We start from the raw sequence: 24,823 nt of genomic DNA, 5'->3' as shown, positions 1-24,823 counted from the left end.
ACATGTAGGCACTATTTGAAGGTCTAGTAGTTATAGTTACATTTACATCAACATTAAATCATTCCTACTGTTACTCGTGACTCTAGAAGACGCTTGTGAAATAGGGTATCAAAGTCTGTATACGACCTGACATGGAGTTTTAAACTCGACTTGAGAAACCTCCTATCATCAAAGCATACTTGCATCAATGATAGTACCGTTGGCCCAGGATAGGTAACTACGTAGGGCCGTTGTAGGCACTACCTAAGATGATATGTATCTAGCTACGGGTACCTAAGGTAGGGAGGAGCGAAACGTGCGACTTGTTTAGGACCAGGTCATAATGAATCCTAGCAGCAGATCCCCAAGAACCCAGCCTACTACGAATACAAGTCGCTTAAGCTTTCCCAGGTTAATTCTACAGCTCGAAGATCCCTGTTCTTTCAGATTTCCATGTTGAATGTTAGGTTTGCGCGGAATTGAACCTCGATTCATTCACGCCGCATCCATACCTAACATATGCATCTACTTATACCTACCTACCTATTCAAGTATCTATATACACTTCTAATATGAGCTGACTATACTGCGTATTTAGATGTCTTGCATATCTCCTCACTATAAATATACAATTTTGAAAATTTTACAACTTATACGAACCATTTAATCATGGTAACGTGTAAATTAAGTCGGTATTTACTCCTACCAGACTTCCTTCAAGTATTTAATATCCTAACCTAGGTACATATACAGACGTATATAGGTATATATGCGTGTGTATTACGATTATAATGGCCGGCCCACTACTGCATACTAGCGTAGGCACCTATGTACATGATGTAGGTACAAAGTTTACTATAAACTGAGTATGCGGTCTGTACCTATGTAGGAAGTTCTACCAGGAACTGGAGTTACTGGACCCTGTGTTTAGTCTGTATCTGTTTGGAAGTGGATAGCAAAGCTCGTACTTACACAGTAACTAGAACCAGGCCTTATGTTGTCTTGGTAGTAAAATCATATATAAACTATCTCTATCAAGTGCCTATGTAGATATATTCAATGTTATACTATTTTTACATGTAGGTATGTAAGTACATGCAGTTCTTCTCGTGGTAAACTGAAGTAATACATACATATATATATGTATGTACTAAGGTGCCGAGAGAATAGGGCGGAATGAACGCGGCACGCTAGTCAAGCGAACAACGGGTTAAGAAAAAAAAGTCCCTGGGCCCTGGGGAGTTGCCATAATGTCTACATACATGTTAATAGCAAATAGCAGATAACATGGGTCATTCAAAGGTGGAAATGACGAGACGTCGCGCTACCTGCATTACCGAGCGCTTAATGTATTAGTATACACTATATACACTAGTGGGAGTGGGGGAGAGTATGTACTTTCCAAGGTTTGTATACAATGTATCTAGGGTACCTAGTTGTACTCCAGCTGTAATAAGGAAGCAACGAGCTACTCTGCCGGTGGCATTGGCAAATGGGAGTGCGTTCTGCTTACATATATGGTAGGTACTATGTATGTATTAGGCGTAAAGAGTGTAAAGAATGTAAAGAGCGTTAAAGACATTTAGACAACACAGCAGCCTCCCAAATTGAGTCCCAAATTCTGTGACTAACTTAAAACTTTCAAACCCTTCACCAGCTTTTTTTCTGGTCCAACCCTACAACCTCCTCTACCTAGGACCTACCTACATGTAAGTACATACATAGCTGCACCACCCGCTCACTTTTTCTTCATTCTTTTTTTTTTCTAACTTTGCTCTTTATAAGTTACCCTCACTCGACTCAACTCCCTTCGTCATTCGTTTTTTCACAAAGTAAAGCAAGGGGGAATAATAATAATTAAAAAGGGGATCCGACTATTAGGCCTCAATAACTGTTATCCCCGCTATCCGCTTGCCCAAACTCCGCCGGACACGGAAATTTGTTCATGTTCGAATGATCCGGGCTCCCACTTAAGCCCAGCCCTACAAGTCAGGTATTGGACAAACCGCTGGCCCTGGATGTCCTATCTGATCGCCCCATTCCATATAACCGGTATACCTACTCAGTGGCTACCAGTGCCCTCTTGCATTGCGTATGCCGGTCCCTGCTCATCGCTGCACCGAGCCGAATAGCTAGAAGCCGTTGTGACACCTCAAGCGACGACCCTTTTGGCTTCCTATTACGACTTGTGTAGGGGTAGAGGAAACCTGGCAAAACCTCACCACCGTCTTCCGTACCGAGGCGACCAATCTCAATCTCGCCATCTTGTCCTGGACATTACACCAAGTCTGTTCTGGGGCCTGCTTGTATGACTTGCCCACCTATCCGACGGTGACGGCGGGATCTGTGTCATACAATACTCGGTTATCCAGAGACATCTTGTTGGCTCATCCGCTTGAGCCTTTCCATAATTGTCCTGAACAACCGACTCCCAATTCAAGCTTGCGAAACACGAGTTTCGGAACTTACCACTTCATCAGATTTGCTTCTGGGACCACCTTGGAACACGACACACCCTGTTTATCCTCGGGTTTTTGTTGGCGCCGTCCGAAACAAGCATTTAGCTGGTGCTGGTGCTGGTTGACTCTTTAAAAAAAAAGTCTTGGCTAATGGTTCGGAGACCCCAAATCAGTTCTTCTTCGTTGAACAACAGTAGCATCTTCCGGGAGATTGGACATCGAACCAAATGGAGCAGACTTTCATGACCATCCACAGTTAGTACCTTCGATGCTTGAACATTATAGAGGCGGCATACTTTGAGGGCCACCTTTTATCGACAATGCTCGACTGGTTGGGCAACGGCTAATAGTTCTTAACCTACAGACCTGTCGCCCGACGCCAACATTCTCTTTGTGTCCGATTCCGTGGCTGATATCTTGGGATACCAACCCCAAGATGTGCAGGGGAAATCATGCTTCGATTACTTCCACCCCGACGAAGTGCCATTTGCGCGCTCTATCCACAGCAGGGGTGTCCTACTCGACAAAGCCGCTGTTCTCCACTACGCCCGGGTCATGTCGAGCGATGGGCAGTGGATTAGCTGCGAATGTTGCTTCACGATAGTCCATGATGTTTTGGTAGCTTCTACGAGTGTTTATCGGCGTGGAGAAAGGAGTAAAAGTGTGTTCTGGGTGCCTTATCATAACATAACCGAGGTTGTCCTAAGTTGCTAACGGTTTGGCAGGACGGGCGATAGAAGCACCCCAAATTCGGCGGATCTTCTCGTCTTCGCCAAGAGACCCTCGCTACCACATGCTCGAGCACCTATCGCCCAAGTTCAAGATGCAACCAATGGAGAGGGAACCTCGTGCTGCTCTTATCCTCAACAGGTTCACCAGAACACTGACAGTAATGTTTGCGACCAATGCTGTATCCTCCATTCTTGGTGTCCGACCAGATCAGATTCAGGACAAGAGCTTCTACGAGTGCATAGCAGAGAATTGTCTAGCAGATGCTATAAAATGCCTGGAGAGCGCTAAGGCGAACGACTCTATCGCCTATCTTCGTTTCTGGTACCGTGACCCTCGAAGGGATGAGGATTTCGAAGAGGATAACGAATACGATGACGAGGAAGACGACGAGGACGAGGACGAAGAGGACGAGCAAGAACATGACGAATATATGACTAATGGCGACGCAGCTAATATGGATAGCCATCCTCACACTAGGAATTCTATGGATGTAGATGTCCATGAGGCCTCTGATCTTAAGATAAAAGCCGAGGCTGGTATCAGCCCGGGCCTCTCGAAAGGTACGCTTGGTGGAAATCCTCAGATGGCGTTTTTTCAGCCATCACAGCCAACCGATTTCCCACCATTGTCCGGAACTCGGGCTTATCAACAACCAGGAGAAACCTGTGATCGGACCAGGAATTCGGGAAGACGAACTAATGGACATCAGAGCCATCGTCGAAATCCGATACCTACATTTGAACTCGAAGCTGTAGTATCGTGCACGTCAGATGGGCTGGTCGTGGTGTTGAGACGAGCTAGGCCACCTATTCCCTCTCTCCATCCACCTCTACTTCCTGTTGATTTTGAAAATGGGCTCTTTGCGGCGCCTTGGAGCGAACAGCCCATACGACCTTACTATCCTCCGGAGCATTTTTATACATTTCGACCGCCATTGTTACCACAGTACATGCCTTTGCGAGAACATGTCAAGACGGCAGGAGGCCCGCCAATTGACCAGCTTATGAAGTCGATTCGGGATGTGGCTGTGTTTGCGTGGGCGTTAGTAGGCATTAATGGCAATCTCGCTGCGTATGGCCGCGGGGTTCCAAGGGAGAGCTCGCAGCCCCATGACACACCAACAGCATGGGACCCAAACGCGCCTCAGCCGTCATCGCACCCACAACAATGGGGAGGACTTTCGTCGCAAGAAGGTCACCAACCAGGTCACCAACCTCGCACAACCAGCGCGACTAAAGCCTCAGATCTACAGTACATGCCCGCCTTCAGTACTGAGGCGCCACAGGGGGCTTATAATCCTGCCTCTGTCGAGTTCAACAGCAACAGGGGCGCTAACTTACCCGCGTGGCCGCACTCGGGGCCATATACTCATGGATTTGAATCGTGGCGTTCTAATCCCCCAATGCAACAACCGCCCCAACCGCCCCAACCGCCATCGTCTGGATTTCATCCACACTTGGCAGAACCATGGGCAGAAGGATCGGTATCATACACGCAGCGCAATGTGAACAATTACGCTATCCCCACCACACAAGCACACACATCAACAGAAAACGTACGAAGTTATAGAGACATGTGGAACTAGGGCTGATAACCCAGAGTATAGGGATCTATAAGATTTCTATAGGATTGCATACATTGCAATTTCATCTATTAATGATGTCGTTCTTGATTCGCGGGAGCCGAATATTCTGGCTTGGGCGTTCTTGAGGGGATTCGTCATGGGAGAAGCATTAATACCGGGGCGCATTCTTAGTGTGGGGAGTCTTTTATGGCGCGACGATAGGGATAGCTACTGACTGACGTACCTACTACCTACATAGTATGTAAAAGACGATGTATGCATGCATTTACGGCAATGTCAATGGAAAGGTATTGTAGGAAGCGTTTAGGACTTGTTAGGATTTGTTAGGATTTTGGTTCTTAAAGGAAAGATGGGACATGGATGAGAAGCATGGAGATGCAATAAGAGAAAAAGGTACAACTTGGGCGCTGAAGCAAGTAACATATACAAGATACCCGGAACTTGAATCCTGTAAGTCTGGTGGTGGAAGATTTACAACTTGAGGTACCTAACCTAGGTAGTTAGGAAGGTACGAAATAGTTAATAGCAAAAGTCTTAATACTACCAGTGGTATGCAGATTCTTTTGGTGGGATTGAGATCGGCAGAACGGCTTGAGTGATGTACTGTTCCACATTTAACTAGGAGGGTAGTTAAAAAGCTTGGACCACATAACTTAGTTATGTAGCTAAAGCTTACGACAATGAATTTTAGTGCAGTACCGTACCCATGTAGATTAGGTACTACCTAGTAGTTAGGTATAACAGGGTAGATTGATATGCAGGTAATAGAATTGACCACGGTGGTACCTGAGAATTGATCTTCAGAACTTCAACGTTTTACCGTTTTACAACAGGAACAATTAATGTTATGATTCTTTATTTCCTCATAGGCAGCCACCACTACTTTATACCATCACGTATTAATAAAAGGGAATATTAGATATATCTGCACCCCTGGTCCTAGAAAGGAGTAGCTATCAAAAGTGACGGAAATGGCGTCCTCTAGTCATCACTATAGTAGTCCTCAGATAGAAGAGGACGACTTGATCGACCCTGACGATGGTGAGTTGAGTTACCATATTATCTATGAGTCGTTTATGTATGGCCCACTAATGATTATAATCATCATCGCAACAGCCGACCTCAACGACTTCGACGATCCTCTCTCCAACGCCCAGTCCCAGCGAGAACCTCTAACAGGCAACATCGGATCGGGATCCTCGTCCCAGCGGCCTCTCAACGAGAATTATCTGACGTCACGCATCCCCGGAGAGGACCGCCGCGCCCCGCAGAACACGATCGACGAGTCCGTGTGGGACACGCTACGGCGCGACCTGCTTGCCGTGTGGTCCAAGATGCGCGAGGTGCTATACCCGCGGTACCTGTTCGGCGGGACCATGTTCGAAAGCGCCGAGGGCTTCCGGGGCGCGTACGCCAACCTGCGCGGCGCTGGCCTCTCGGGTGCCCGCGAGGAGCTCACGAGCCTCGCTGGCCGCGTCATGGACCCCGAGAGCCTCCTCAACCAGAACAACATGAGCCCCGGCCTCCGCGACTGGGACATGTGGGGGCCCCTCATCTTCTGCCTGCTGCTGTCGCTGCTGCTGAGCTTCCGGGCCAAGGAGGACCAGAAGGATATCGTCTTCAGCGGCGTCTTTGCGATCATCTGGATCGGGGAGGCTGTCGTCACACTACAGATCAAGCTGCTCGGTGGAAATATGTGAGTTTTGCCCCGCTCGCTATACTATCACCTTACATGATTGTAAGGGGTGTTAGCTATTGGTAGATCTAAATATATTGCTGGGCTGGATATTAACTATATATGACAGCTCGTTTGCGCAAAGTGTGTGTATCATCGGCTACACACTATTCCCGCTCGTCATCGCTTCCTTAATGTCAGCTCTCGGCCTCCCCACCATCCCTCGGGTTCCCGTCTACCTCGTATTAGTCGGTTGGTCGCTCGCGGCGGGCGTTAGCATATTGGGCGGTAGCGGCGTCGTCAAAAATCGCGTCGGTATTGCCGTCTACCCCTTGTTTGTATTCTACCTCGGGTTGGGATGTCTTTGTTTTATCAGCTAGGTTTACGACGAAACCTATTTAAAAAAGAACTTCTAGTTTCCACCACCATCACCACTACTACTACTTACTACGAACCACGGATGGTCAAAAAACGGGCAGCGTAGCCAGATGGAGAGTCAGCTTTGGCTTGAGATGGATGTGAGACATGCATGTATTGGCGCGCACGTGGGAGGGGCCTGGGCAGGGCAGTAACCATGGGAAATGGATATGGTTTTATTTCGATTCCGATTATGCGCCTGCTTGTATTTTTAAAAAGTGCCTACTTTTGCCGACTTGTTCACACCCATGTATCCTCACTGTATGATCAATGTGAAGCGTCGCTTTTCTTGCTTTTTGCTGTTCTTACGTATGAGCATTTAGCAATATGGTGATTTCATCGTTGTTGTAGGCTTTGTCTCTACTCTCAGGCATCTTTGCGATAATCGAGAGGTCGTAATGGAGATTAATGGGAAGGCTGGAGTTGATCTTGTTAAGTGTGGTGGTAGAATAGCTGTGCATATTTGCCTATTAGGTGTACCTATTAGACTTCGTTCGAACTGTTGATGTTTATAGATTCCGCGCGAGAGCTCGGGGGCATTGTACAAGAAAGCTGATGGTTTCCCCCCGTCCTGTTATAGATACCTACACTCACCTATGTAGGTATATAGGGGCATTAAGGAGAGTATGTAATCCAGATACTTGAAGACCGATTACTAGAATGATTCGCTCAAACGAATCCAAATATCGACTTTGAATGGGGGTATCAAGATAAATCTACGAAACCACAAAGGAAAAGAAAAGGACAAGTGCCTATACATGCAACTACCAGGTATCGAAACCAGCCTCCCCCTCCCCCTCCCCCTCCTCCTCCTCCTCTTCTTCTTCTTCCTCTTCACCCATACGCATGAACTTCCTCACCCAACCATCCACCTCCCCACCCCCATCCACTATCTTCTGAAATAACTCCCGCGCCCGCCTCTGCTCCTCCTTCCTCCTCGCAAGCGCCTGCCGCTCCTCCGACGTCTCGGCACGAGCACGTAGTCCGTCCTCTCCCTCTCCCTCCCCCTCCCCTTTACGCAACGACAGCCCCTCCATACGTTCCTCGATCGGCCCTCCCCCACCTTCATCATCGTCAAGGAGCAATCGCGAAGGCAGGTGCAGGTCCCCCACGAACAGGGCCAGGTTGGCGCGGAGCCGCAGCAGCTCGCGGTGGGCGGCGAAGGGGGCGGCGGTGTCCATGAGCAGGTCGATGCGGGCGGCGACGCGCTCGGCGACGGCGCGGGTCTCGCGGCGCAGCTCGTCGTGCTTGGCCGCGCGGCGGGACGCCTCTTCGCGCCGCGCGCGCTGCTGGGGTTCGTCTGCCGAGAAGTCGTCGAGCCCGCTTTCCCCCATCCCCATCCCGGAAGACGAGAAAGAGAGTTCCTGTTGTTGTTGTTGTTCTTCTTCTTCTTCGTCCTCCTGCTGGGAAGCGCGGAGCTGGGCGACGGCGTGCCGGAACTCGGCGTCGAGGTTGTAGAGCTCGATGGCGAAGAGGGCGGGCCAGAAGTCGAGGGCGCTGGTGAGGTGGGGGCGGTGCGGGTCGTGCGGGTGCTGGTGGATCAGGCTCTCGAGGTAGAGGCGGACTTTGTCGATGTTGGCGGGGGAGCCCCAGCGGCGGGGGCGTGGAGGGACTTCTTCCCTTCCCTCTGCTTGTTCTTCTTCTTCTTCTTCTTCTTCTGGTTGTTGTTGTTGTTGTTGTTGTTGTTCTTCACCATCATTATTACCAACAACAGTCGCCTGGCTTTGCTGGCGGCGGCAGCGGTTCGTTTCGCCGTCCCGCATCAAGATCTCGGACCCGACGGCCCAGAGCCCGCCCTGCCGCACATCGACGTCTCGCGTCCGCACGAGGAGGCCGAAGGCGCGCTTGGCGCGCGCGATGTCGCCCTCGCCGAGGCAGCGGTGCATGATGGCCGTCAGCGTGCTCAGGTGTCGCATGCGGTCCGCGAACCGCATCGATGTCGGGTCCTTGTGCTGGCGCGCCGCCACAGGTCCTCCTAAACCATCATCGTCATAACCCTTACCTTCACCTTCGCTCTTCCCACCATTACCATTACCATTACCATCTCCATCATCATCATCATCATCATCATCAACAGTTTCCCCACGAAGCCGCGGCCGTCGTCTGAGCCCCAACGGCAACCGCTTATGCGGAAACAGAGGAAACGCCTTCGACGGCAGCTCGTCCTCCGGCGCGAGCCCCGCGACGGCGAGCTGGCGCAGGGTGTCCGGGGAGTGGCTGAGCGGGTTGATGGAGCCAGGTGGTTGCGACGACGATGCTAACGAGCGGGTATCCCACTCCGGCTCGGGGGAATCCAGCTCGTCGATGGTTTTTTGCCGTTTGGTGCGGGCGCCGCTGCCGCCGATGATGTGTTGGGGGATGCCGAGGCGGTAGGCGGGGACGGGGACCGCGAAGGGTGCCATGGTTTAAGATGGATGCTGTTGCCTTTTTTTTTTCTTTTCCCTCTTTAGCCTACTACGTGTTTACCTAGGTGTATACCTAGACAAGTTTTGTAGATAAAAGAAGAGAAAGAAAGATGGAAAAGATTTGGTCCTTTGGTAAATCACAAAGTCACACTTTACGGGCCGTGCCGCACTTTGCATTAGCGTCTCGCCCTTTTCTTCACCAGTTGCTTTAGGTATGTGGTATCTGTCTTCGTCATCGACGCCTCAATGTTTTAAATTTAGGGGTAGTTTGTCGAGTCTAGTATCTAGTATTAGGTAAACTTCAAGGTTGCTTGCTATGCGTTATTCAAATAAGGCTAGGTATCGCTGTAACCTGGGTAACATCTAGCTGCATATGCAGACATGTACCTCGGCCATACCGAACCGATTGAATAATACACTTAAGAGAATGTGTTCCCAAGAGACTCCAGGTATCAAACGATATCGGTATGACTCTACTCATTAGTATGTATATAAGTCGCAATAGAAGCGTCCGTGTAGCAAATAACGGCAGCCCTTCTATTAAAATATTGAGTTTAAGTAGAAATCGAAAACACATATTAACGTAATTCTGCGTTAGACTATCAATGATTATTTATCGCCTACGGTATTGAAGTATTCCCTTAGAAATCTCAGTAATAAGCACGATAAGCAAACACTATCCCATAATGCACATAGTGACAATAGGAACATCTCATAATGTAAGCCGCCGTCCGTATGCACAATGCCTTTTCGTCTACTGTACATATGCTTTCGTACCACATAAGAGGGAATTCAGGGAATTCAGGGCGGGGCTTTTATTATATATTTCTTTTTCGTTCTTCAAGCCCCTTGGGGAAACCAGGGGCGTGAGCGTGTCAACTACTGACCACGCTCGAAGTACTTCCATTGGCCCTCGGCGGGCTTTTCTTCTAGCTCCTCCCATCTGTTACTACGGTCAGTCACGCACTCTAAACGGGTTGGTAGTAGAAAAGAGGCACTTACACTCTGCCCTCGGACATGGCGTCTACGAGCTTCAGCTCGTTCTCGGCCGTTTGGACCACCTCCTCGAGCAGGCCGCCTCCGATCTTGGACTCGATCTCTTCGATTCTATCATCGTTTTCTCGAGTCAGCAAACACAACCACCCAAGAGTTCCTCTTTCAGTTGCGAGAAGCAGACCAACAAGAAAGTGCAAGAAAGCAAGAAAGAAAAAAAAGGCCAAAAAAAAAAAAAAAACTCACTGATCAACCGTCAACGGCGGCTCATTCTCCCACACCACCTGGCCCCCCGGCCCATCCAACGGCTCCCTCCCAAACAGCGCCGCACGATCCCAATGCTCCTCCTCCCCCCTCAGCCCCTCCCTCCCAGGGCCCTCGTCCCTCTCCCCATCCCACTCCTGCAGCCTCTCGTCCACCGCCGTGGGGCCCTCCCGGTACACGAACGTCCTCCCACCACTGCGCACCGTGACGGCCTCGCCCTTCTCCACGCTCTCCCCCGCGGCGCCCGCCTGCGCCGTGACGCGGAAGAACATCGGGTTCTTCTGCGCGACCTCTCTCGCGCGCGCCGCCCACGCCGCGTAGCCCGGCGGCTCGCAGGCCTCGACGATGGCGAGGCGGTGGCGCGTCGTGGCCTCGGCGGACTGGCGGTACAGCGAGGTCTCCGGGACCTGGTCCGCGAGCTTCTCGAGCGTCCGCGTGTACAGGTACAGGAGCGTCGAGCGCGGCGAGCTGTGCGTGTGCAGGCCTGTCAGACCCGTCGGCGCCCCGGGCTCGAGGTACCGCGCCGCGGAGGGCTTGACGGCCGCGAGGAGGCGGAGGGTGCTGCGCATTGTGCTGTGTGTGTGTGTGTGTGCGGGATTATGTAGGTAGGTAGGTAGGTAGGTAGGTGTGTTGGGGGATAAATCGATCGATCGATCGGGCTTCGGGTCCCTCTAAAGGGAGTGGTGGTGTTGACGTTTGTGGTTGGAAATTGGGAAGCCAATCCAATTTACCTCGGATCGAATTTCTTCTCAGTCGGTAGCTTTGGTGAACGAAGTGAGTGCTTCAATTAAAAAACGTCACAAGCTTCATTGGATTGGATTCGACCCACGTGATCTGATTACGTACAACCAACCAACCAACCAACCAACCAACCAACCAACCAACCGTTGCAGATTACCTAACCTAAGGCACCTATTAATATGTATTAAACGGGGAAACCACGAATGCCCCGCCAACCCCCACCCCAACGCTCAAGTATAAATACCTCCTCTCCCGCCCAAACTTTTCCCACTCTTCTTTTTTCTTCTTTTCTTCTTCATACTTACCTTGTTCGAAGGACCCTCGCTCAAGCATGAGGGTCCTTAAGTAGGAAGACCTGCATTGCACATCGCGGAGTCGGCCTTCTTCTATTATCCCTCGTGGATCGTAGCGGGCGTAATTTTTGCTCTCCTTCCCAAACTTCATTCCTTCGTTTTCGTTATGAGTCCGGTGCCTTGATTGCATCGCCATGAAGAAGATGAGTTGCCATTCAAAGAGTTGTTTGGATACTGCCTTAGCGGGCATGTTATAATAATCTCTGTTTGCGCTGTTTCTACCTTTAGCTGTGTCCATTTACTTAGTATTAATTGTAGGTATCCAAGTAGGAGTAGGCTTTGAATTTTCCCGTACTGATGATACTACCATTCCAACTTTTGCATGAAACATTTGGCAGTAATATCATGTAGTTAGTAGTCGTCTGTAGCAAACCCAACGCTTTCTCACTTCAAAGAACTTTACGCCGATTACTAAATCTATCATTTACTGTGTCTAATATGCAAAATGGTAATGTAAAATCTGCACAGAATTGGGAAATCTCATAGAGATCAGAGAATTATGCTCGTAAGATACTGTCAATTCATCCATCTCCCAGTCAGAAGTGAGAATCGAAAAACTAAGCAGCAATGTCTCATGGGAAAGCCCTTCGAGGATCTCACTCCCGTCTATATCGCACTCGTTCGAGCACGCAACGTGTCAAATCAAGCAGTAAAAAAAGGAAAAAGGAAATAGAATCCTGACAGATCCGGTATCATCCTCGCAGGTCCTCAAGATAGACATTCATCCCACCCACTTGTATATCCCGCGACGGGGCTCCTACTCATTGCTTTTGCATGTTTAATCCTTTACGAAGCACTCTCGCGGCTCTTGCGGTAGTTCGCCTATAGCCCGTTAGTCTTTGTTTTCACGGGGGAAAAAAATACTGTGATTATGGTTTCAGCTGACCTCTTGTTCGACCTGGAGAGCTTCAATGACGGGGGCAAGCTCGCTCAGGATCTCGGCAGACTTCTTGTGGTACTCAAGCTGAGCAGCAACGAGCTCTGCAAGGTTACGAAGAGGCTCAGGAGTGTCCAGGACCTATGATTGGATAATTAGCCGAACAGATTCTCGGGTACCTGGTACAACTTAGGTATGACCTACATTCTTCATGACGCCTACGGCCTCTTCAGTCTGGGTGACGAATTCATCTTCGGCCTTTTCGATTTCCTCCTGAGCTTCGGGGGTCAAGTCGTCGGCAGTGGGGTGATCATCACGCGGAGACGTGGGACCGATCTTCCAGGTCGTTCCCTTGGCACGAGACTTGACCGAATCTAGGGTCAGGCGGGCTTTCTCGACATTTTTGCGTGCACGCGTTGCGAACATAAGGTTGGTGTTCAGGGTGGTGTTCCACCCAGCCAAGTAGCGGCTCTGGATCTGGGCATCCTGCGCAAGACGGGCCTCGCCAAGTCGCTCACTGACCAGCGCATACTTCTCGAGCGCGGTCGCAAGAGGATCCTCGCCGGCACCAGTGTGTTGCTGGTGCATAAGCTGGGAGCTTGCTAAACTGGCACGTGCGATAGCGTGGGAGAAAGTCTTAGGCTGGGGCTTCGCGGTGGGGGGCGCGGTCAGGGCATTTTGGGCTTCGGCGGGGGTGGTGGCACTAGAAAGAAGATGAACTTTCTCGCTAACGGTGCGTCCGAGGTCCGAGAAGCTCTCCTTGATGTTGGCGGGATAATCGTAGGCTTCGTTCGAGTATTGCGAGCTATAGGGGATTAATGTTAGATTAGCGAAAAACAATTTGCGCATCGTCAGAGATGCACCCACGTCACTGCAAGCATCTTTTGATGAACCTGTTTCAAGGCATCAACTCGCTTCTCGAGATCAATATAGTCAGGCGGAAGCTGAGTCTGTAGCGGTCACAAATCATCAGCCAGAGTTTCACAAATTGTATATCTATGGATTATGGATCTCTACCTTATCCTCAGCTTGGCCCAGTTGCTCCTTCGTGTACTGAAAAGTACGGGTAGCAAAGGGAGTAATTTGCGAGCCAATAGAGCTATTACAATATCAGCATCCAGCATCCAGCATCACCGCTATAGAGACTTCCACGACGGGGGTTGTAGGTTATGAATGTACCTCAAGCTATTTCCAAAAGCCTTGAAATCCATAGTTGCGGTTAAAATGGGGGGTTGAACAAGAACAAGAGGAGTAGTGGGAGACTTTGGGGGGGGGTTCAGTTCGATATTGTCTTCTAAGTTGTACTTGAGAATGAATGTCCGAGGATGATTTTAGAGGGTGAAGGAGATAAGAAGATGAACTAAACAAATTGGACACAACTGGACAAATAACCTGGGGAAGTTTCAAGTTGTTGCAGGTTCAACTCGTAAAAGAACAATTGATCCATGGACGCACTAAGTCGGCGCTGGCAGCCACTAACTACCTACCTAGCAGTACCTAGTACTAGGATGGTATTGTACCTAAATCAGCCCTGCAGCTGCCCTATTGCTTGTGGCATGCGTACCTACATTGCAGTACAATACATTGTACCTAGCATTGTATTGTACTACTAGTAGTGCCTAGCCCTGAGCTTTGCTAAGGGGGGGCAGTTTATGCTGCCAGCACCAATCATAAACCTTCTTCATAATGATTTTAGTGGTTCCGCACCCGTTTAAATTAGGAACCAGCTGCACAACAGCTGTGGCACATTTAGATTTATGATCGCCAGTACGAAGCACATCATAATGCATATCGTACCTGCTTCTGAATATCTCTAACTAAGCTAATATTAATCTTCATTAAGCACTACATAAACTACATACATGTAGTACAGTCTCCCATGTACATATGCAGTACATACATCCCTACTCCCCAGACACTCCAGAGTGGCAGAGTCATATCTTAAACCTACATATGTACATACTACTATTAGTAGTGATACATTTACATTTACATGCCTAGGAGTCTAGGACACTCTAGGACTCGGAGTCTAGGTAAGACATACATCAATGTGTGTACATCAACGATGTGTGTAGGTAAGCCAACTTATACTAAGTACTACCTCCACCCATTCTTCAACGACCTCGCAAGCGACACCGCCTGCGTCTTCCAAATACTCCTCCCCCAATCCTCCAGCAACGGCCCCATCTCCTCCAGCATCTCCTGCACCCTCATCTTGTCCTCCGCCACAAACCGCCAAAACTCATCATCATAACCATCCCTCTCCCCCTGCCCCTGCCCCTCCCCCTCCCCCCCCCTCCTCCTCGCCCTTCCCAAACGTCGCCAACTCCCACATCCTCTTCCAGTGCTCGATCGCCTCCAGCGCCTCGGGGTCGCGGCTCCGGACATTGGTGGCGACCATGTAGAACGACGACCTCTTGGTGTGCGCGGCCGTCGGCTTGTGCGCCGCCACGGCCGCGAACCGGCGGAACCGCCACAGCACGCTCGCCGCGTCCCAGCTCTCGAGCTTGTGCAGCAGCACCACCGCCGTGCCCCCCGGCCGGAGGTGCGCGAGCCCCAGCGCCAGCTGCGCCGCCGCCAGCCTCTTGGCCTCGCGCTCCCCCCGCCGCAGCCCCCTGTGCCGCCTGCGCACCTGCCCGTCGCACAGCGCCAGGTCGAAGAGCTCGTCCGGCTGGAAGTGCCGCCCGAGGAAGCGGTGGGGGTCGGGGTGCGGGTGCGGGTGCTGGTGGACGTCGAAGCCCATGTCGGCGGCCAGCAGGGTGATGTCGAGAAATTTCGCGTCGACGGCCGCGCCCGGCGGGAGCAGGACCTCGTGGCCGCCGTCGCAGATGGGCAGGGAGAAGGCCTTGGCCGTCGCGCCGCGGTTCCGCATCAGCGCCGTCGCGAGGAAGCCGCCCGGCGCCATGCACATGTCTAGGATCCGCGGCTGCTGCCCCGGACAAGGCGGGATCGCAAACGCGTTGGTGGCTTTATGCAGATCTCGCCCGACGTCCTTCATGATCTTGTAGAAGAACTTGGACGTCTGGAGCGAGGGCTCGTCGGCTATTTGGCGTGTGTTCTGGAAGTGGATGTCGCCCTCGGGCCTTTCCCATCCCTATATATTGCGAAATGTGTTAACCTAGTACATTAGGTGGGTATGCTGTTCGCTCAGGTAGGTAGGTAAGGCACAAGCTCGATATGACTTGCCTTCTTTCGAAGTATGTGCAGTTCTTGGAACTCTGCACATCCTTTCAGCCGGTCAATGATGGCCTGGTTCGCATACCAGCGGTCATGGAGGGGGTCCTCGTTGTCCTTGGGCGTGCTGCCTTCTGGATCACGAGGCTCCGGCGGAGTTCCCACTTCAGGCAATGTGGACGCTTTGGTCTCTGTCGTTTGAGCAGACATGGTGATAGAGAATTCGGTGCTTAGATCCGTAAGCGTGCGGACCCAAGACAGCGTAGAAGAAAGAGAGAAAAGGGGCTACATATATTCGAGATCTTGGCAAGCCTTGATGAGATGCAGCCAGATCTTTTTGCTTCTCCTCATATACATACATCCCGATACATGTGCCTGCCCGGGCAGTCACGGCGCATTTCTTCTACATAGTCTGACATATCATATCTTCACATATGACCGGTGTCAAAACCTCAACGTATCGAGGCCGGCCGTCGAAATTGCATCGCTGTTTGCTTTCCAACATGCCGTATGCGTAGGTAGGCTAAGGTAGGTATCCTGACAATGCAATGACGTGACGACTGATCTGTGTGGCCGCTTCATATCAGCGTTTGGGCATCAACGTCCCACGTAGGTAGGTAGGTAGGTAGGTAGCATGGAGCGCGTTTGGCAGGACAGGACAGGACAGGACAGGACCTCGGTTGGTTGCAGTATGCTCAACCTCTTGGCGCGGCTTTACGACGACGCGCCATAGGGCGCATGCATCAATGTTAGTTGTATGTAGGTACCTATGTATGGCATCACCGACACATCATGTAGACATCTTTACGGTGTATATTCTATGCTGATTTGATGCCATCAACAACCAAACTTTGTATATGGCTTCGAATTCGTCTATTTCTGCATCTGCCATATTCACTCGCCAACCTTTGCCTTCCATATGCAAAAAAAACCTCCTAGCCTGACCACGCCACGCCACACCACCCAATTAATCCATAATGACATCCGTTTCCTAATACATAAAAGCCTGCGTGCGAGAAGTATGTAGATATGCAAGCTGCCAAACACCTAGGCTAGGATAGTATGTGAATTGAATGAAACTCATGTCATTATCGCCAGCGTCCTAAATACTTTTGCTTCTGTAGGTAGTTTCAGCCTCTCCCCTTTTCTTTCTTCCCGCAACCCCTTTTCACGCGCGCGCTTATGTGTGTAATATACTGCTTATGTCTCGCTCCCAAAAAAAAACCACCCTCCAAACCACCTCCAGAAAACGCCCATTCTATAATGCAAATTTCCGTGCCGCCTATTATGCATGGAACCCGTCCGTCTAACTCTCTGAGGCCCCTTTCCCCAACCCCCCTTTTTCTTTTTCTTTTTTCTTTTTTCTTGTATGCTTCCAGTGTGATTTAACTTCGTACATAAAAATAGGGAGTGGGTATATATACTTCTTGATTACTAAGGAGTGTGCGGTCTAGACGCCTTCGTGTGTCCGTCTAATTCCGTTTCGCTGGTGTCGGGCGCAGAAGTGCTGTTTAGTACGAGAGGGCTGCTACTCGTCCTATTGCGTTGATGCTGATAATAAGTATAAGGTGGCTGGTGCTGGTGCTGATGCTGACTGTCTGATGCTTCCGAGGTCGGTCTCGGACCATGGGATGATTCGGTATTGGATTGTCGAGAAGATCTAGGCCGGGGCGAAGGTGCACGAGAGGATAACGACTCTGGGGTACTATCGTCGTTGGCATCGTCTCTATAGCGTCGTTCCGGCCTTCTGATCTCCGTGACTCTGGTGTCACTTGCTTCCCAGCCACCCTTGGCCAGCTCCGTGTCGGAGAATTCGTACACCTGGCCTCGTGGCGGGATGGCATACTTCTTTGACTTCTCTACGAACTGGTTGTACTGACTAGCCTGCGCCATCTCGTACTTCTTGCGGTCTTCGTCTCCCATGATACTCTCTACTCGTCGGGGGATATATACCGAGTTGTTTCCAGTGGTTAGGAAACTATCTACCGATTCTCGGCTGTGGGCGTAGTTCAAAGGTGTAGTACCATATGGTGAAGCCCCAGCTCCTTGTGTATTGAAGAAGCTGTATGTCGACTCCTCTGGATACGCATAAAACCCGTTGGCCTTTTTCTCGGGGGCGGCGAATTTGCCCTCGATCTTTTCCGGGGGTAAGACCTTGCTCTTCGATCGTTGGATCCCATTCCCCTTGAGAGACTCTTTACCTCGGCTCATCTGTCGTTGAACCTCAGTTGCTGGGATGAAGGTCTCTGGAACAACGTTGAGATCATCTCCTGCTTTCGCAGCTTGCTCGGCGGCTTGCTGTGGTGTCGTGTTCGCGTCGGCAGTAGCGGCGTCGGCACGAGGGCCACCCCAGGTGCGTTGGCCTGCCGTAAAGATGCCGTAAATCATGTAGTACCAGTTAAAGAAAGGGTTCAGGATGAACATCACCGGGTAGAGCCAGATCTTGTAGCGTTTTAGTTTAAACCCAAAGTATATCATCATCAGCCAATTCAAACCGAGCGAAATCGCAATGAAACCGACGGGGAGCTGGTCAACTCTCATGGTTGTTGTCATGAGTGAGAGCATCATGATGAAAAATAGTAAAGCCGTCGTCCGTATTGTGTTCTGCATAAATCGGACCACGAGCAAGATAGGATATCGTTTCCAAAGGCGCCAGTCAGTTAGCATGCAAACTTCGTTCGTGATGAAACCAAGAAACCATCTTCGCCGTTGCTTAATCAGCGACTGAACAGTTTGCACCGCCTCTGTCTTGCAAAATGCTGAGGTGCACATTTGGATCTGATACCGCTTCTTCGCTCCAATCATAAAAAGATGGGTGAGCCATCGATCCTCTCCCAAATGACTCTTCGCAAAGTCAAACAGATCCTCACATTGCTCAGCTTTGTCAGCAAAGTAGTATTTAGCCATTCTTCGGAATGCAGAGAATCGGAGCATGGTGAGAGCACCTGGCAAGCAAGTTACGGCACCGCATCCAGACTCGACGGTCCGCTCGAATAGCTGACCATGAATATACTCCATGTCTTGAAGTAGCGTAATGATACTGTGCTTCCTGGTTGTTGAGGTAATGACACCAGTCATAGCTAACATGTCTCTACTATTTCCAGGGCTAAGTTCCATGTCGTAGACGAAGTTTTGCAGACAGACTCTATCTAGGATGCAATCCGAATCGATGAAGAGGATAAAGAGGTTGTCGTTGCGCTTTAGGTATTCCTTATAAACCTTGTCGATGAGTTTGAAGGTTGCCTTTTGACAATGACGCTTTCCACCGTGAGGAAATCGAGACACTGTAATTCGGGCTGCTCGATAGCTGACGTCGATACTCTTAGGGTACGACTCCAGCGTCAGAGGCACACCAAGCTTTTCGATCGTGTTGAGATACAATTCGTCCTCTTGATCTCCGTCGAATGAAAGGAAGACATGGATGCATGAAGGAGGATAGTCACAGTCCACGACGGAGTTGATAGCGGTGACGAGGACCTCGGGATCCTCCTTATAACAGGGCATAACGATGACAACCTTTGGCGCGGAAACCTCATCCAATACTTCTTTGACCCGCTTCGTTCTCCCGAGCTGGTGTGTGACGAGTTGGTATACACAGAAAAGCCATGGTACGGTCAAGAGACCAGCAAAGCTCCAGAACGCAAACCATTGAAGGATGTCGACCATGTTAGGGGGCCAGTATTGTGTGATTTGACTCGGGAGCGGTAAAGTAACGACCATGATGGGCAAAAATATAAACCTGTTTATCAGTTAGTAATAAGCGAGGCGATGGAATATTTGGCCAGGCTTACCGAAAACCAGTGAAGAGAACAGCGACAATAACTGCAAGCACTCGTATCGTCCAGTGCTCTGCCTTCCTGAAAACCTTGACCAAACAGTACAGGAACGCGGCTAGCCATAGGAACCATTCAAGAAGAGCTGCTAACATAACAACGCCCACAATTGCCGTATATATGATCTGAAAACCATGTCAGTGAGGATAGTCCTACCTACTATGAAGCTAGCAGTTAGTCGGAAATTCAAGTCACTTACCTCGTGGACCGGCCACGTTTGCGCGATATTTTGGGCCATCTTTGACGAGTCGAGCGAATCGCTAAAAGGCTTTAGCAGGGGGAAGAGAAGGGTTTGACGTATTTTGCGAGGTATCCCGGTAGGCTGGGCTCGAGATCAAGATTAGGAATTGGGGTGACCTGCTTCTTATGCGAGCATCGTCTTGGGTTCTGAAAGAGTTGACAGCCGATTGGTGTTACACAAAGATGTGTATTTACGGCTACCTGCAGAACGCAAGGGGGGGTTGCCCTTGTTTCGAGCCTTGCGGATTCACGGGATGAAAAGATGCCGTCCTTCCAACACAAGTAAGTCGTGAGGACTGGGTCGTGGAAGTTTCTATACATATATGTTTCCAAGACCCAGGAGCGAGGTATCACCACTATATCGTGTGGGCCGAGGAGCCAACTGACTGGATGCTGGTCCCGAAGGGCAGGGTGAACTGCCACGATGATCCGTATACGACAAAAATAAACACCGAACTGCGTCTAATGACTAACGAGATCGACGTTCCGTCTACTCGCTATTTTGGGGCGAGCTTTCTTGAGTCTTCGACTTCGTTATTCCTATCCAAAAAAGGTCTTCGCAAGCTAGACGAACTAAACGACTATAGTTCCAATATAGCTGTAGTTAAGTTATATATAGGTTTATAGTATTATTATAAGCGACAGCCAAAGTGTAGAGCAAGCCAGCACCTGTATAAGTAGGCGAAATAAGAACTGAGGGTAGCCAAGGTAGCTGACGAGGTGAATGAGTTCACTATCCTCGGCGACGACGACAAGTAAGATGACTAGCTGCGTATAAGCGTCTATAGATATATGCGAGGACGGCAAGCTTTGGAGCTGAACGAACGGGGGCAAAAGGATAGGCTGAGAAGTCGGCAGGCTCCTTGTATATCAATCGGGCGATGCTCGAGAATCTGAACTTGTTGCTTGGCGAACGGTAACAATGGCCGTTGGTCGGCTGGACTTGCAGGCTATCTGCACCTGGGGGGTAATCCTTGTTGTTTGGCGTTTTTGTTCCGATATTCTTGGACTCAGATGTTTATACGACGGAAGATGAGACCAGATTGGATTTCGTAGACTGTAACTGGTTAGAGGGCTCCTACGTGTATTGCGTACGACAACCCAAACGCTTAGACGCGGTCAGTGGGCAGAATGTGCGGTGACAGTCTTGACGTCTAGGGCCTCTAAAGTTAGTTGGCCTCTATCTTAAGTCCCGTCGAATAGAGACAGGGCGGGAGGAAGAAGATGAGGACGGCGGCACGCGCCTAGAAAGTCGAATCAAGTGCAGGGATGATATAATGAGGGCTTGTCGTTCTCTCCCATATACGGCAGATGGATCGACTCTAGGCCATATATGTTTCGATGGTAATAAATATTTACATAACCCAGACATATAAATAAGAAAAGCAAACTAAATATATACTTTAGTCTCCTTTCGGAGATACCTACCTTGATCAGGTACCCTCATCTTCTGACAGGTGAGTGCCGTTTAAGATTCTGAGGTAAAAGGGGTAAAGCAAGACCTGGTGGAGTTAACATTTGAACTTGTGAAATGCATACTTACCTACTATCTTACCTATTATGTAGCCCATGTACACCTACTTACCTACATGGAGGGATTTATTTAGAAGTTGCATGTGGTTTAGTCAGAGATACGACTATACATCTATCCATGAATTCCTAAGGTTTAGTAAGTACTGTAAGTGATGCCGCCACGAGCTTCATCTCGGTTGGGGCGAGAAATATACGCTGGAAAGAGAGAGAATGGCACAGCTCATATGCAAAAGAGTCATCGCCCAGTATACCGCACCCAATCAGTCGTAGTGACTTGACTGGGTGGCCTGTCTGGCAGTGTCTGCACACAAGTGGGTTGAAGAGGTATGTATGTACTGCTCACTTTAGCCAGTTCTCGTGGTGACCGGGCCTGGCCAGGTACCGGGCCGTTTGGGAGCATTTAATAAATCCAAGCTAAAGCGTTCTTGCGGCGAGGTTTATAATTGCCTTTTAGGATCGTGCCACTCAGATTGATACGTGTAAGTTGGGAGTTGGTGAGATGATGGCATGCATAGCAATTGAGTTCGAAGGGCTAGACGGTCGAACACGAGCGTAGCACCAACATGGAGGTACGAGATACGGATCGAACCGCCCGAAGCAACAATGAATTCAAGCCACAGAATAGAGTTGGTATTCATGTAATAGTCTCTCTTTGGACATTAATACTTGAAATATCTGGAACCTGGCTCAACTTATTGGATGAAAAGGATTTGGGTTTTTTGGTGGGTTTATGTTTTAGGAATACTACTAGTACGAAGTAGTAGAAGCGTTGATCTAGGCGCTAATGGAAGATATCACAAGCGGCCAGGCGGCTCAAAATCCTAGGATAGAGAGAACGACTGGCGATATTTGACTTCATTAGCTTAAACCAAGCTTTAAAGGGTATGAGGGATTCAAGGAAGGGATTCAAGGAAGGCGCGCTAAGAAAAAGATCAATTGATAATTTGAGATATATTTGAGATATATTTGTACATACTAAACAAAAAGGGAAGAAATACATACGACATAGTAGCATTATTCCTCTTGGATCAGCCAATCAACCAGCCAACCCTACCAATCAATTCATTATTAATCAATCAATCAATCAATCAATCAATCAATTCTGTCTTGCTGCAAGGGTATCTTGGCTTACTTTGGCTTGCACTTAAGCTCAACCAACTGGCACGTTAACTGTGCCAACACCCCGCAAGGTACGAGACATCTACATACATAGTACGGAGTACTACTACGAAAATAGTTGGCCACTATTCAATGTTGGTGGCCATTGACTTCCAGATGGTCCCCCATATGTATCATTATGTAGGGCTCACCTGCAGTCTACATGCTACCTATTATGAACTATTTAAATGCCTGCATTCGGACTTGTGGACTTGTGGGGTCGCCTGATCTTGCCTGATCTGTTACTTATCTATGTAGTTACTTGATCCCTTCAAAAGGGCCTAATTAACCCGCCTACCTATGCAGGTTAGGTAATACCTAACCTCATACCTAACCTCATACCTAACCTAGTAACTTACAATAAGCAAACATCGAACCTATAACACTAATAACACTTCCATGATGACAAACATCTGCATACATCATGTTAAGACTTCAAACTTCAAACTTCAAACTTCAATCTACAGCTGTCAAGACAGTCAAGTTGTTGAAACACCTAGGCTGTATAACTTAACCTTTACAAACTTTTACATTGTCCTTCGCAATCCGTTGCCTAACATAACTATTAATCTGTTTCTCTTTCAGCGTTCCATCAATACCCATGCGCACATACGCACACACGCACATACATACCTGGGCACACACACACACACGTAAGCTGCAATATAGTATGCATCTCTGATCCACGAGCGAATAGCAACTTAATATGCAGCGATGGTAGCAACCGCTCAGGCGAAATCTCACACAATATAGAATTCTCCGGGGAATGTACCATGTAAATCTCCATTAATTAATTGCCTTTTTATCGCTGTGAGATCCCAGCAGGAAGCTCCTCGACCAACCGATATCAACCGGTTTACCCGGCCGTGCCCTGGGACGGATCTCGCTCTGTGTACGGAGTTTGGATCTTGTAAACCCATTCCCAATAAAGTGACAAAACGAGAACTAAAAAAAAAACAAAAAAAACTTACTCACTTTACACAAGCGAGAACGATAATACCATACATACCTATTAGTAGGTACTAAGGTATATATCACATCTGACCTACCCGTTTTCGATCTCATGTGCCCAAGTTCGCGATCGTCGCTTTGTCCCGAGTGTGGGCCCCCCTTCCGACCGAACATGCTCAGGCATCTCAAATCTTGGTCCGGCTTTAGTTACATATAGTGCTAGCTGACGAGGCAGTCTGTTAGCTTCGTTTGATCATATATGTATGTCTGAATAAGGACTGAGGCTAATACCTACTACATTCCTCCTGAATCCTAACCCACCTCCTAAGTAATGTACCTGGGCAGGTATGTAGTTGAGATGTTGACTTTGGCGCCTTCAACGTTGAGATCTGAACAAATCCAATTTCAACCGTCTCAATAGTACCCGACCCAAGGTAGGCATTAGACCGAAAAGAAAGAAAACCCAACCCATCCACAGGAATTACCGCAACGCCACAACAACTCTATCTAAAGTCCCCCGGATAAAAGCAATAAATAGAAACAAATACCAAAAATGGAAGAAGCCAAACGAAAAAGAAAAAAAGGGGGAAGAAAACAGATTTCAAGTCATGAGATGAAGTATTCCTGTAATGACGTGCTTATGGCGTATGTCGGATATTCGATGGCTTCAATGTTTTTTTTTTCAGCTTCAGCGTCAATTGAGTGGTGGTTACTCCCTCCCCCCCCCCCTTTTTTTTTTTTTATTCATTTGGGTATTCCCTTCGCTTCCTTCTAGCCCTTCCCTTCGCCTTTTTCTAATGCAGGAGACGCATCGCCAAGCCTTGAATACGAGCCACGACGATGACCAGTCGGAGATGGCTTTTCTTTTCATGCTGTACCACACCTACCAGTAAGTAGTACACACACACAACCGCATCCATACATACTTCCATACGTATGTATGTACAATACCTACATACGACTTGGAAGCAAGGGAGAAAACGGTAAAGTGTCTTACCCGTGTTTACCTCATAGGTAGTAGAAAAAAAAATATTCTTAGACCGCCAAAATTAAGAGCGGCTCTACTACACTCGATAACCTACAATTACACCCTCCCTTTTCTTTCTTTTTATTACATACCTTCTTCTTCTTCTTAAAATTGATTTTCATTACTAGTAGGCTTAGAGGACTTCATAAGAGCAGATGAGAGTCAAGATATTATGAAAGTGGCACAACGGACTTAAAAGACTTCAATGGTATTCATAAACTGCACCTAGAAGGCATCAACTAAAGAAGAGACTTAAAATGCGGCCATTATTACCTGCAATGACTACAACTTCAAGACATCTACCCTAAGCTGTATGTGCTACGTACGAACGATAATCACAATCAAGGTATAAAGAGTGACTTTAGCTATGAGCTAGCTATAAGCTATGTACGAAGAATTAAAAGCACCTTGACACTAAGTGCCATTG

The 24,823-nt window shown here is 48.9% G+C and overlaps 7 protein-coding genes across 7 annotated transcripts; 2 read left to right on the top strand and 5 right to left on the bottom strand.

The window, feature by feature from the left end:
• Positions 1–2,162: 2,162 nt before the first annotated feature.
• Positions 2,163–5,241, top strand: GGS25DRAFT_35356 (uncharacterized protein). Its single transcript, XM_049258065.1, has 3 exons — positions 2,163–2,693; positions 2,803–3,099; positions 3,164–5,241. Exons 1-3 carry the CDS (start codon positions 2,666–2,668, stop codon positions 4,753–4,755), a joined length of 1,917 nt encoding a protein of 638 aa, XP_049121469.1. The 5' UTR covers positions 2,163–2,665; the 3' UTR covers positions 4,756–5,241.
• On the top strand, positions 5,242–7,211 carry GGS25DRAFT_35357 (Yip1-domain-containing protein). The gene is made up of 3 exons (XM_049258066.1): positions 5,242–5,796; positions 5,872–6,451; positions 6,561–7,211. Exons 1-3 carry the CDS (start codon positions 5,727–5,729, stop codon positions 6,808–6,810), a joined length of 900 nt encoding a protein of 299 aa, XP_049121468.1. The 5' UTR covers positions 5,242–5,726; the 3' UTR covers positions 6,811–7,211.
• GGS25DRAFT_35348 (uncharacterized protein) lies at positions 7,212–9,489 on the bottom strand. Its single transcript, XM_049258064.1, has one exon. The coding sequence runs from the start codon at positions 9,247–9,249 to the stop codon at positions 7,612–7,614; it is 1,638 nt and encodes a 545-aa protein (XP_049121467.1). The 5' UTR covers positions 9,250–9,489; the 3' UTR covers positions 7,212–7,611.
• Positions 9,490–10,131: 642 nt separating this feature from the next.
• GGS25DRAFT_516983 (ETC complex I subunit conserved region-domain-containing protein) lies at positions 10,132–11,078 on the bottom strand (the record flags this gene model as incomplete). The annotated part of the gene is made up of 3 exons (XM_049263306.1): positions 10,132–10,195; positions 10,255–10,359; positions 10,492–11,078. The coding sequence occupies 3 exons, from the start codon at positions 11,076–11,078 to the stop codon at positions 10,132–10,134; spliced, it is 756 nt and encodes a 251-aa protein (XP_049121466.1).
• Positions 11,079–11,990: 912 nt separating this feature from the next.
• Positions 11,991–13,967, bottom strand: GGS25DRAFT_470427 (BAR domain-containing protein). Its single transcript, XM_049259243.1, has 6 exons — positions 13,660–13,967; positions 13,498–13,579; positions 13,348–13,430; positions 12,685–13,285; positions 12,490–12,621; positions 11,991–12,425 (listed from the first exon to the last, which is right to left on the bottom strand). The coding sequence occupies exons 1-6, from the start codon at positions 13,689–13,691 to the stop codon at positions 12,390–12,392; spliced, it is 966 nt and encodes a 321-aa protein (XP_049121465.1). The 5' UTR covers positions 13,692–13,967; the 3' UTR covers positions 11,991–12,389.
• Positions 13,968–14,324: 357 nt separating this feature from the next.
• Positions 14,325–16,219, bottom strand: GGS25DRAFT_527261 (uncharacterized protein). The gene is made up of 2 exons (XM_049265073.1): positions 15,649–16,219; positions 14,325–15,574 (listed from the first exon to the last, which is right to left on the bottom strand). Exons 1-2 carry the CDS (start codon positions 15,862–15,864, stop codon positions 14,729–14,731), a joined length of 1,062 nt encoding a protein of 353 aa, XP_049121464.1. The 5' UTR covers positions 15,865–16,219; the 3' UTR covers positions 14,325–14,728.
• An 846-nt stretch (positions 16,220–17,065) lies between these two features.
• GGS25DRAFT_35121 (glycosyltransferase family 2 protein) lies at positions 17,066–19,921 on the bottom strand. Its single transcript, XM_049258046.1, has 3 exons — positions 19,687–19,921; positions 19,446–19,612; positions 17,066–19,393 (listed from the first exon to the last, which is right to left on the bottom strand). Exons 1-3 carry the CDS (start codon positions 19,723–19,725, stop codon positions 17,089–17,091), a joined length of 2,511 nt encoding a protein of 836 aa, XP_049121463.1. The 5' UTR covers positions 19,726–19,921; the 3' UTR covers positions 17,066–17,088.
• Between the last annotated feature and the right edge of the window lie 4,902 nt (positions 19,922–24,823).

The sequence above is a fragment of the Hypoxylon fragiforme genome (genome assembly GCF_022984875.1).
Source record: "Hypoxylon fragiforme strain CBS 206.31 chromosome Unknown GGS25scaffold_1, whole genome shotgun sequence".
Lineage (NCBI taxonomy): Eukaryota > Fungi > Ascomycota > Sordariomycetes > Xylariales > Hypoxylaceae > Hypoxylon > Hypoxylon fragiforme.
Note: the sequence above shows the minus strand (reverse complement) of the source record. Positions and strands in the feature narration are given on the sequence as shown.

Bases quoted from the DNA above. Each gene is read 5' to 3' on its own strand.
- GGS25DRAFT_527261 (XM_049265073.1), bottom strand. From the start codon at position 15,864: ATGTCTGCTCAAACGACAGAGACCAAAGCGTCCACATTGCCTGAAGTG. The intron at 15,575-15,648 runs GTGCCTTACCTA...CGCAATATATAG, and splicing joins AGGCAAGTCATATCGAGCTT to GGATGGGAAAGGCCCGAGGG.
- GGS25DRAFT_35356 (XM_049258065.1), top strand. From the start codon at position 2,666: ATGGAGCAGACTTTCATGACCATCCACA. The intron at 2,694-2,802 runs GTTAGTACCTTC...CTTAACCTACAG, and splicing joins GACTTTCATGACCATCCACA to ACCTGTCGCCCGACGCCAAC. The intron at 3,100-3,163 runs GTGTGTTCTGGG...ACGGTTTGGCAG, and splicing joins GCGTGGAGAAAGGAGTAAAA to GACGGGCGATAGAAGCACCC.
- GGS25DRAFT_35357 (XM_049258066.1), top strand. From the start codon at position 5,727: ATGGCGTCCTCTAGTCATCACTATAGTAGTCCTCAGATAGAAGAGGAC. The intron at 5,797-5,871 runs GTGAGTTGAGTT...TCATCGCAACAG, and splicing joins CTTGATCGACCCTGACGATG to CCGACCTCAACGACTTCGAC. The intron at 6,452-6,560 runs GTGAGTTTTGCC...TATATATGACAG, and splicing joins AAGCTGCTCGGTGGAAATAT to CTCGTTTGCGCAAAGTGTGT.
- GGS25DRAFT_470427 (XM_049259243.1), bottom strand. From the start codon at position 13,691: ATGGATTTCAAGGCTTTTGGAAATAGCTTGAG. The intron at 13,580-13,659 runs GTACATTCATAA...ATATTGTAATAG, and splicing joins GCTTTTGGAAATAGCTTGAG to CTCTATTGGCTCGCAAATTA. The intron at 12,426-12,489 runs GTCAGCTGAAAC...AACGGGCTATAG, and splicing joins CTCTCCAGGTCGAACAAGAG to GCGAACTACCGCAAGAGCCG.
- GGS25DRAFT_35121 (XM_049258046.1), bottom strand. From the start codon at position 19,725: ATGGCCCAAAATATCGCGCAAACGTGGCCGGTCCACGAG. The intron at 19,613-19,686 runs GTAAGTGACTTG...CATGGTTTTCAG, and splicing joins AAACGTGGCCGGTCCACGAG to ATCATATATACGGCAATTGT. The intron at 19,394-19,445 runs GTAAGCCTGGCC...ACTGATAAACAG, and splicing joins GTTCTCTTCACTGGTTTTCG to GTTTATATTTTTGCCCATCA.
- GGS25DRAFT_35348 (XM_049258064.1), bottom strand. From the start codon at position 9,249: ATGGCACCCTTCGCGGTCCCCGTCCCCGCCTACCGCCTCGGCATCCCC.